Below are 10,821 nucleotides of genomic sequence, written 5' to 3'. Positions count from 1 at the left end.
ATATAATAATATATTCAAGATTGGTAGCCTTTAGGCAGGTATGAAACTTACTTTTCATTGAGGCTACTTTTCTGTACATTTTTTTCTATCCGTCTGATATAATTTCCTGATTTCAAATGTCATGTTTTTCTTAACTGTAAGCAGACAACCATCAGAATTAACAGAAATTGAGACTTTTGATGTATATAATGTGTTTCACTTAGTGATAATGCTCCTGAAATAAATTGACTTTTCAATATTTTTAATTTATTGAATATATCGGCAGCAGTAATCAAGTCTGAGTGTTTGCTGTGACATTTAACTTGGCTTTCTATATAAAATATTACTAAGTAAAGTTGATTCATTCTTTACCTTTGGGTGCAGACAAACAGCTGGACAACTTTAAAGGACTTTAACATCCTGCAATGCTTTCAAGTCGCGCCCAGCGACGGAGCCTGCGTTCCGGCTGTCCAAATAGACAATATAATATAGTTACATCAAAACTATTTGTATATTTCACGTTATAGTTTCTTTTAACATGGCTTCAAATAAGAAAAGATGAAAGCGCGTTGTCTAAAGGTGCTTTTTAACGCAACGGTATGGGCGTTACGTACGGTACTTCCGGGTTTGACGTCAGTGTCGGCGCAGCTTGCAGGGATTCAAAGAAGACGGCAACAATGGCTGATGTTTCTCTGTATCTCGCCAATGTTAACGTGTCTTTAGGACGGGCCATGGACTCGGGGCAGGTAAGAGTGTCGCTGCCTAACCAGTGTGCCGCTCGCGGTGTGTTGGCCGGTTTCTAATGCCTCCGGGTGTTTGGGGCTGGTCAGCGTTTAGCCGCGGCTGCGTCATGTCGGGCGGATCTGATCAAGTGTTGCTACTGACGCGCTCGTCATGTCCTCCCAGGGTCAGAGCCCGAATCCGGGGAGGGAGTTTGAGAGCGTTGAGCTGGGAGAGCTGAGCCAGAGGACGGAGCCGAAGGAGAAGGCTCCCCGCCGCATCATCCACTTCTCCAGCGGGGAGACCATGGAGGAGTACAGCACCGACGAAGAGGAGGCAGAGGACCCGGAGGCGGAGCGGAAGGACCTGCTGTCCCCTCCGGTCGATGCGGTGAGGGTGAGGAGCGGCGGAGGGTCGGGTCGAAACCTTTTGTTTGTGTGAAAGGTGAGGGTGATTTTATGTTTGTGCTGCAGTCCAAGATGACCTGGGGGCCTTACTTCTGGTTCCACATGTGGAGAGCTGCCACGTCCACCATTTCAGGTTTGCAGTGGCTTTAATACAACTATCCAGTACACATTCCTGTTGAAGAAAGATGTTCCTTTCTTAATTGTTTTTTAATAGATATATATAATCAGCTTACAACCAAGGCCAGGGGTGGATTTGGGAAGATGTAGGCCCCTGGGCAAAAGTCAGTTTTGGTGCCATAACCACACCAGCGTTTTAATAGTTTTGGGATTTAATTATGGTTAAGTTTTATGTTGTTTGTCTACTTCACTTACTTTTAATTAGTCTTTTGAGTGTGTTTGCTATTTTTTTATGAGTTGTTTCACCATTTAGTTTTTAGTGGTCACATTAGTAGTTTTAGTTTGTTTCATTCTTTGGGTAATATTCAAGTGCAGAATTCAAAAAGGTCAAAGCATTGTGATTTGGTGTACGCTGATGCTCAACAGAAGATACCATTTCCAAATAAATGCATTTAATCATTGCTGAACAACCCACTGATTGGCATTTTCTCCCAAGTTTTGCTGTCGCCATTTTGCGGACTAGCATAAATGTCGCTAGGAAGAGTGTGCAGTGCCGTAATTTGCCCATAGCTGACGTAAAACTGTGGCTGATCAGTTCTAAAGGCTAATAAGTCGGTTCATAAACACAAAAATGTTTAAGTATGTTTCAGTTATATCAACGCATGGTATAATTGTATGGTTAGCTCTTTTTTTTTCCCTCTGTTGAATAGTTTTTATATATTTTAGTTAACAAAAATGTTTTCTCACTTTCAGTTTTTGTTATTCCGATACTTTTAGTTAACTACAGCAACCTTGACCCACACAAGTGTCTTTTGCACATTCAAGTCACAGTATGTTGATAATTGGCCAGTTAAATACCAACTCGCTGGTATTGGGAAAAGTTAGTTGATTACAGAACAATGGGGCCATGACTGTCATCTCTCCTGTGGTGACAATATGCCGCAGATGGTACCATTGACATTGTTACAGAAGTAAGGACAAAAATGATACTGGCTTGTATTTTGTCAACATTTAGTTGTTTTATATTGCAGCCTGCGACTATCTTGGGGAGAGGATGGCATCCCTGTTCGGAATAACATCGGCAAAGTACCAGTACGCCATTGACGAATACAACAAGATAAAGAAAGAGGTGACGCCGGAGCGCTTTGAGGAAATGCTGTCTTCATTTGTTGTCTCAGCCGTCCTAACAGCACTCCTCCCTGCGTCCTCCAGAAAGAGGAGGAGGCTGAGGAGAACCGACTGTCGGAAGAAGCGGAGCGGACCTTCGACCAGGTAGAGTCTCAGGAGGCGAAGGGCGAGCCAATCGCATCGGCGGACGCGCAGGAGGAGGCGGCGACGTCCGCTCGCCCCGACGCGACCCGTCAGCTGGAGACCGAGAATCCGGTGGGTCCGAACACGATCACCGTCCCGGTTGTCGTCACCGCGACCTAACCCTTCCCGAGAGAGAGGACATTTTAGTGTTTGTTCGTCAGTAAAGAAAAGAACATCACCAAGCTGTTTGGTTTGTGTATAACACGGCTTTTAATGGGCAGATCGGATTGGACAGGTGGGGGCGCGTCAGTGTGGGAAATCGGAAACCTTTAAATACATGCAGTCGGGCAGATTTTAGGGCATAAACGCCACTGTAGGTTGGTACAGCAACCCTCCACTCTATGCTATACAGGGAGGACAATGTGTTGCTCCCCTGTGCCTCAGATTGACCACACAGTGCCTAAACCACCCATACAGCCAGTGCCAGATGTGGGCTGAGCATCTGTTTAACCCTGACCTGATGACCCTGCGGACGGTTTACGTTACCCATCTCAAGGTTTAGCAGCCGCTCACGTCTACGTCTGTTAGCGCTGATGTCCTGGATCCACCTGGCTGCACCAAAGAGCTGGCCGTTTTAACATTCCTTCACCTCGTGTCCATATGCATGATGTATGTAGACGTGTTTTAATATTACATGTTCAGGCTTGTGTTGCACTTACTGTCTGTGGAAGCACTGAGCAGATAAAATGGTGGCTACATTTTAGCCACAGGGTAGGCTAACATTTAGCTAAAAAGAAATGGTGAAAAGTGGGTGTAAGGGTTGTGTGTTGCTGTTTCATCTGCTTTATTTGCTGTGAACATTAAAATAATCTTGTGTAATCTTATGGGTAAACAAATTATGACACTAAGTCTGTTTAAGGACCTACAAAGTTACATTTTTAACCACTTGTAAGCAGTTTTTTACACTTATTTATTTTCTTAACTTATTGAGCTGTTAATTTGAACATTTTCTATTATTTTTGTAACATGACAATAAACTGTTAACTGATTTTTTTTTTTTTGTTTACCCATGACTCTCTTTTTAAGTTTTGACCGTTGTCTGCACAACTCCGTGTGTATAAAATTAAAATCTTAAAATGTCTAATATTCAGAAAGAAATGTAAGTAGTCTTTAATGTTTTATTTGTATTTATTAATCGGTGACAGTATCTGAACACATTAATCTTTACGAAAAGAGATTCTTTACATCAGATTTAGCTCAGAAGGCAGGGCATAATTTTATAATATCTGAGAGGTTACATTAATATCGTAAATATTGTCGTGGCAGGATTATTTTATCGTATGTTTGAGTCGCGCGCAGACATCTTCATTGCGTTCTGTTACTCGAGGCTAGCTGCTAATATATTCATGCTAGCTAACCAGCTAGTTTTTCTGCGTCTGTCACGGGTTAAGAGCAAATTTTCTCACTGGTTGACGGACCGACGTTTGTTTACGCCACTGGCCCACTTCTGTTGCTAACGCATTCAAAGCTAGGCGCATTATGTGAAAAAAAAAAAAAAAGCCCCCAAAGAACAACTACTCTAGCTTAGCACTATAAATTTGATTTGCTGAAACCTACAGATACCCTGTTCACATGGAGACGAGGGCTTTATCTTACCAACGTCACTCGTCTCAGCCATGCTTCGCTTGTGTGCTTGTTCAAAGACTTGGTGCTGCTGTGCAGCATGATTGATGTGAGGGCTTGCTTTGTCAGTGGCAACAAAAGAGGCTGTGTCACTGTGTGCGCAGACTGGCCTGAGGTCAGGGACCCTGTCCGCCCGCCGTACAATGAATCCATTCTGAGTGCAGCGTGGGTTTCTGCGTGCCACGACGACCTCCTCAGCAGTCCTAACCTCGCCGCTGTGGACATGCAGCGATGCTTTAACTCCACTCTGCAGTGAGTCACGGTCAGACAATAGGTAGAGTACCGGCTTTGAAAGACGAGCTGGCTTCTACAGCTCTTAGGAAGAACTCTCTCCCTTTTCAAACGCATAAACTAGGGAGAACCACATTATTGAGTGTTGCTTCTAGCGGTTAGCGCCTCAACCGCTGGCAAATCCCACTGGTTTGCTAACTTTTCAACTTCTACTAAGGACTGACTCCATCTTGTTGAGCTTCGAGTAAAACATGAGATATTAAAATTAGTATCCCTGCAGAGTTTCCCCTCTTCATCCCTGCAATGATCCACCAACCTTCCCTTCAAAAACTGACTAAAGTCTTTGCAGGTTTGGTTTAGTTATGTGAACAACTGTTCCAGGTTGACGGCGTACAGAATCCAACTTTCTGCTGTGTTTCTCCAAAGTCTTCTTGCTATATACAATCATATTCATTAAATATGCATTTCTCACCTGTCTTTATGGTAATAGGAAGCAAATGAACAGACGGCAGAAACATTCCTGTTGGACAATCAGCTGCACTATGGCTGATCTTAGGCAACTTTATCCGATAAGACTGAAAAACATGATGCCATTTTTGCATTTCGTCTCCAGAAAGCAAACACTTCAAAGACACCAAATCTGACCAAGTGTTTCTGGTCTACTTTCTACTGAAAATGGTCAACTTGAAATAAGACAAGCTTCTAAGCTGGATGTTGCAGATTTGTGTTTTTGTTTATGAGCAGCAGTGAAACCTGTGAACGCCATACATCATCCATGGTTCTGTTAATGAAATCCTTCTTGTTTGCTTGGTTTTTGCGTTTCATTACTTTTGAGTTATGTACATATTTATTTTTGTTTCCGCTCTCAAAGTCTGAGGCGCCGTCACTGCGGTCTCAATCTAAGATTTTGTTTTTGCAAATTAATGAACTCTATTTTTTTGTATTTTTTGAGGGAGCCTTAATTTTAAAATTTATTTTGAAAATTTTAGCCCCCTGTTGCTTTCATACCCCCAAATAAAATTGATAGCAATTAACTACCTTCTACAACAGAGGATTAGGGACATACTAATAAAAAATAAAGTCATAAAATTGTGAGACTAAAGTTATAAAAAATACCAGGATAAAACTTGACTTGTAGCTTTCAGAAGTCACATCTTTAGTAAATAAATTCAGAGACGTGCCCTGATAGACACTAGATGGCGCCAATGCACCTGCTCTTTTTTCCACTGGAAATAAAAAAAAGCCCTTCTGAAATAATTGCTTTTTTTTCCTTTCGTCCTTTTGCAGTGCTTAGTGTGAGCCCTAAGCTAGCGATTCCGGATTTTAAATTCTATATCACAAAACCATGGATTATTTTTCTACACACTGAGCGCAAAGCAATTTTCTTTTCTTTTTTTTTTAGTATTCTGTTCCTTTTTTATGAAAATTATATGAGGACAATTGTACAAAATTAACGTTGAATGTTGCAACATAAGTTTCATGCTGGTGCTTATTATTAGGTAACGTCTTACGCTTTCTGTCATGTCCTGTATGACGTGTGCGGCTGCCTTTCTCAAAAGGCCTTTTACTGGTAAAATAAAAGGTCTAAACCCGTTTAAATACAGGCAATATTTATAACAAACAGGGTAGAATCCACATAAAACTTAAAATTCAGTTTAGTCCAGGTTAATCGATTGTTTTAGTCTAATCTAATACGATTATTCAGCGATACAGAATCAAACCAGTCAGAGTTTTATGCTGTCAGATCTTTATTAAGTCCCTCAGATTCAGCAAAGCGACATTTCACAGCAAGTTGTAAAAGAGGCAAGTACCGCAACCAGCCCACAAGAGGGCAGTATCGTCTTAGATAGGGAAACTCACAGTGCTCCACTTCATGCAAGGACTTCAGTGTGTAAATACACCCGCATATATAGTATTATAGTACAAAACAATGATAGCAGTTTGTTTCACTGCTCATCAGTAAACTAAGCATACAATTAAACACGTATAGAAGTCTCTTTTTTCTGCAGGAAAGGGAAGCTTAAGTCATTCTAGATCCAAAACATACATTTTTCACATTATTAAAAAAAGACATTCAGTTTGCAAATTCTTTAAAAAATGTTTGCATTAAAAATCAGATTTGGGTTTTCTAACATCTGTTTCTAAGTCAGTTGATAAATATTGTCCTATTCACAGTGAAATTAAAGAGAAAGCAAAAAGCATGGTTATTAAAAGAAACATACTTTGTGTTGTACTTAATATTTTCCATTGTAGAAAATTTTAATTTGTTAGAAATTTGCTCTAATTAATGAAAAAAAAAAGAGTCTGCATTTGCATCGGCCATCGGTTGCGGCGGGTCGCATTCACACCGCCCACGTTTAGTCCGCTTTAATCCAACACCGGTTTGTTTGCCTCTACGGTCCAGTTCGGTTGCAGAGGTGTGAATGTGCATTTGGTTTCTGATGCAGACCGAAAAAGTCAAGTCCGGTTCACCTAAAAACACCGAGGTCTCGGATTGGTTGTAGTGAACTCTGTCGAATGCATATGTGAACGCCAAGCGTACCAGAGATCGTTCCAAAAGCAGCAAGTGTGCTATAGTGCAGGGCATTTTGGGGTAACTACAACCACAACAAACTCGAGGTTCTAGAGCTAATGGAAGAAATGGCGTGTGGTCTTTCACCAACGACAAAAGAGAATGCAACCTCTAAAATCTGACGCCACTCCATTTTTGTGTACATTTCGTGAAGAAGGACGTAGCTCTCAGTGTCGCCTTCAGAGGTTTTCATGTTGTTTTGGTTCTTGGCGCAGCGCCACCACAGGTGAGGAGGGGTTTGAATCGTTTGACACAATGTAGTGTGAAAGAGAACCTCAGCAGCTGAAAATGTCACAAATGTTGCAATTTTGGTCTCCAACCGAAGCGAGTCTACGGAAAACACCCAGAGTCAAACGGCCGCACTTTGGACCCCCCTGGTTTAGTCAGGCCTGGAAACCTCTGAGCTATTTCCTTCCACTTCAAGTACAAAGACAAAAACGGCTCCCCTGGAGTGGGAAAAAACCCCTGGTGGTCTGTGTATCTGGCCCCACAAAGTGGAAGACCAGAAAGGAAACTGACTGACCAACCGGAGCAGCATCCAGGAAGTGTGAGACACACGGCAGTCATCGGACAATCCCTGATTACGAGGGAAAATCCGGAGTCTGAGGATTCACAATGCCGTTCCTTGTGAGTCCTCCGGTCCGTCCCGGAGCTATGGATGCAGGCACGTGCATCCACAATCGCACGGCTACGCATCTGCATGCATTAGAAGGAGTCGTTTTTATCGCCCCCCGGCAACCCCGGTCCGCGCGTCGCACTCCAGTTCTCCGCTGCTTGGTGCATACCTGACATTTTTGTTGGTTTTGAACCGTGGGGGCTGGGATTAAGGGTGTTAAGTGAAGCAACGTTTTCACTTCAGATTTAGTCAGAGGTTTTAAAGAGGTCTAACCACAAGCGCTAAAAATGTTCTCCAGCCCACCTGACTACCATATGTGCTGCTTCATCTGATCTGTGAATGATAACAGAGGGGGGGTTTCGATAAATGTACTCACTCTAAGCTGCAAAAGCACAAAACCTTGCTAAAGTATTTTTGGTCTAGTTTCTAGTGCAAATGTCCCAGTGCACTTGAAATAAGACAAATTTAACTTACAAGTAACTTTTCAGTAAGATAAAGGAGCTTGTTTTCCTTAACCTTGATGAAAAGGTGCCACTTCCACTGGCAGTTTGTGTCACTTACATAATGGCTTGCAAAAGTATCCACACCCCTTGAGCTTTTGCATAGTTTGTCACGACCACAAATACAAATATATTTCATTGGAATTTAAGCAGAAAGACAAACACAAAGTGGTATAGAACCGTGATGCAGAAAGAATATTATACATGGTTCAAAACAGTTTTTACAACAAAAAGAAGCTGAAGTTGCAGCAAACTAAACTTTTCTCTGAGTGCAACCAGTTGTCTTAAGAAGTTGCCTGATGGTTGCTAATGACTAAATAAGAGTAACTTGGCAAAAATGTTTTGTTATAAGTGGAATAATCTGCCAGTGGAACTAGTGCATCTTTATCAATAATAAGAATTATTGACTTAAAACAAGCTAATACATCTTGCAGCTAGTTTTGTCTTATTTCGAGCGTCCCAAGATGTTTGCACTAAAAACTAGGCCAGAAACACTTGGTGATATTGAACGTATTTGCTGTGTAGAGTGACTCGGACCTTACTTGGAGACATTCTGCCCCGCGGGGACCTTTCTGCACCCGCCTGGTTACGGGCGTGCGGGAGGGACGCCGGAGGTCATCGAGGGTCAGCGGCTCTTTAAGAAACAGCTGCCAGAGTGTGAGAGGCGGGGACGTGTGCTAATGGAAAAAGAAGTCAGAGGGGGTTAAAGAAGCAGATAGAAGAAGATGGGTGGTGGGTTGGAGCGGGGTGGGTTGATGAGAACAGCAGCAGCCCCTTTGATGTGGGCCTCGGCTAGGCTGAGAGCGCCTAAGACGACGCAGACTCGCTGAGGCTGAGGGAAGGGGATTTCCAGCACCAGCGCTGCCTGGGCTCAGTCTCACCCCCTTTTAGTCTGCGCTTCCTTTGTGGGCTTAAAAGCACACAGAGTCTCTGCAGGCTCCTCACTCTCTCTAACATCAGGGTATGGAACTAAAATGAGGTTCCACCGGTTGCGTCCAATGCAGGTCTTGGCATTGCAGCATCGGTTTCTGGATTTCAGATGCACCAAATTTCATTGCACAAGTGCAAATGCACCTTTGGTAAATAGATTTTTTGTGTGTGTTTTTATGAATGTGCTTGAACTCCCTGGCAACGGTTGCTGCAGAGAGGGAACCTTCGCCGCTTTGCGACAAAACTGCATCAAACATCCTCGAAGCTGAGGGTCCCGGCGGTTTGCGTGCGCACATCTGCGGACATGACGATTTCTCGACTTGATTCTCTCCAAGAAAACCATCTGAGAACAAAGTGAAATTCCGCATGAAGTACAGGGATGGTTTACCGTCAAAACAACTGGGTCAGGAGTCAAAGAGCGTGGTGAAAACGTCCTTAAAACTTCTTCCAACACTCCCGAGTCCGATCGGCACGTTCCCCAGCGTGACAAGGTGTCACACGGCAGAAGTGATAAGGAAGTGGGCAAAAGGATCATAATGAGGAAATTTGGGATTTATGGCTGAGAAACTCCCCTAGATCTCCAACTCCTTTCAGAAACTCTTTATCAGTTCTGAGAAGTCGACAAGCTGTGACTCAGACGCTATTTATAGATCAACACAAATCAATGATTTTCTACTTTTATCTGATAAAACTTCTCAATTGTACTCTGTTTTATTTCAGTCCAACACAGGAGCCTTCGGTAAAATCTATTTTGGCTTGTGGTCATGAGGGAAGAAGTGGGAATAATTTTGCAAAACACTGCAAAAAAAAAAAAAAACCCATAAAGTATCTAATGCAGGGTAAGATGAGGTAGGAAAATCTCCAAATGTGCCACAGGATTTCTTTTATTCTAGGTTTGCATGGGGCCTCTACTGGCTCTGTGCATGATATTACACTATTGTCCTCCAATAGTCGCTGGGGTTTTTTTGTGTGTTTTTTTTACATGCATGCAAAGTTTCCGATGCACACGATTACAGAATGGCCTCTGCTTCCCAGTTTCAGTTCATTTTGCGCTCACAGTATGCTCACTCTCCACATGTAAACATACATGCAACACAGAGCGAGAAGAAGAAGAAGAAAAAAAAGAAGCCGTGAGCTCTCATGTGCACGCACGCGCACCACACACACACGCACATCCTCGCAGTGTGTGCGGTGGAAAGTCCCTGGCACTCACTGCCTCCTATCTCAGATGCTAGCTTGACGCTACAGGTGGCTGCCACACGGCGACTGCAGCGCTGAGACAAACCGTGACCTATGAACCTCCAGCTGAACCAGATGTGCACATTTCCACTGACACTGGCTCAAGAACGGGAGCTTTGGAAAAAAATGTAAATAAGTGAGGGTGGAAGACGAGCTGTTGGACATTAGCTTCCTTAGCTAATTTGTGCAGAGTTGCTTTCTACTTTGAACTCAGCCTTTCATTTTCATTTGTCAAGCTACCAAACACAAAAAGATCAAGGGACAGTTTTGAAAGCACACACACACACACACACACACACACTCACAAAATAAGTCTTTTCTTGACGACCTGTTCATCCTTTTTGTTATTAAAAAGTTTCTGCAATTATCTTTGAATCCATTTGCACATGAAAAGGCTTGACCTTCATGCAGCCTTTCTTTGTAGCTCACGTCTTTTTATTGCCACCTTCCTCCTGTTTGCTGCCGTGGTCCGGCTCGACGTTGCCTTTCTCTCCAAGTGGTGCAAAAAAACTTTACACAGTGACTAAACCTCCTGTGTCCTTGTCTTGATTAATGCAGGCTTGCCGTTTGCCTAAA

At 42.9% G+C, this 10,821-nt stretch overlaps 1 protein-coding gene across 2 annotated transcripts; it reads left to right on the top strand.

The window, feature by feature from the left end:
* Positions 1-563: 563 nt before the first annotated feature.
* On the top strand, positions 564-3,523 carry LOC114159013 (protein FAM177A1-like). Of its 2 annotated transcripts, none has more exons than XM_028041028.1 (5): positions 564-725; positions 886-1,089; positions 1,173-1,239; positions 2,255-2,352; positions 2,436-3,523. In XM_028041028.1, the coding sequence occupies exons 1-5, from the start codon at positions 579-581 to the stop codon at positions 2,652-2,654; spliced, it is 735 nt and encodes a 244-aa protein (XP_027896829.1). In that variant the 5' UTR covers positions 564-578; the 3' UTR covers positions 2,655-3,523. The 2 variants fall into 2 exon arrangements, with proteins under 2 accessions (XP_027896829.1, XP_027896828.1); XM_028041027.1 differs by having other exon boundaries at positions 886-1,095.
* Positions 3,524-10,821: the final 7,298 nt, after the last annotated feature.

This window comes from Xiphophorus couchianus, chromosome 15 (assembly GCF_001444195.1).
Source record: "Xiphophorus couchianus chromosome 15, X_couchianus-1.0, whole genome shotgun sequence".
Classification (NCBI taxonomy): Eukaryota; Metazoa; Chordata; class Actinopteri; order Cyprinodontiformes; family Poeciliidae; genus Xiphophorus; species Xiphophorus couchianus.
Note: the sequence above shows the minus strand (reverse complement) of the source record. Positions and strands in the feature narration are given on the sequence as shown.

Bases quoted from the DNA above. Each gene is read 5' to 3' on its own strand.
- LOC114159013 (XM_028041027.1), top strand. From the start codon at position 579: ATGGGCGTTACGTACGGTACTTCCGGGTTTGACGTCAGTGTCGGCGCA. The intron at 1,096-1,172 runs GTGAGGAGCGGC...TTTGTGCTGCAG, and splicing joins CTCCGGTCGATGCGGTGAGG to TCCAAGATGACCTGGGGGCC. The intron at 1,240-2,254 runs GTTTGCAGTGGC...TTTATATTGCAG, and splicing joins TGCCACGTCCACCATTTCAG to CCTGCGACTATCTTGGGGAG.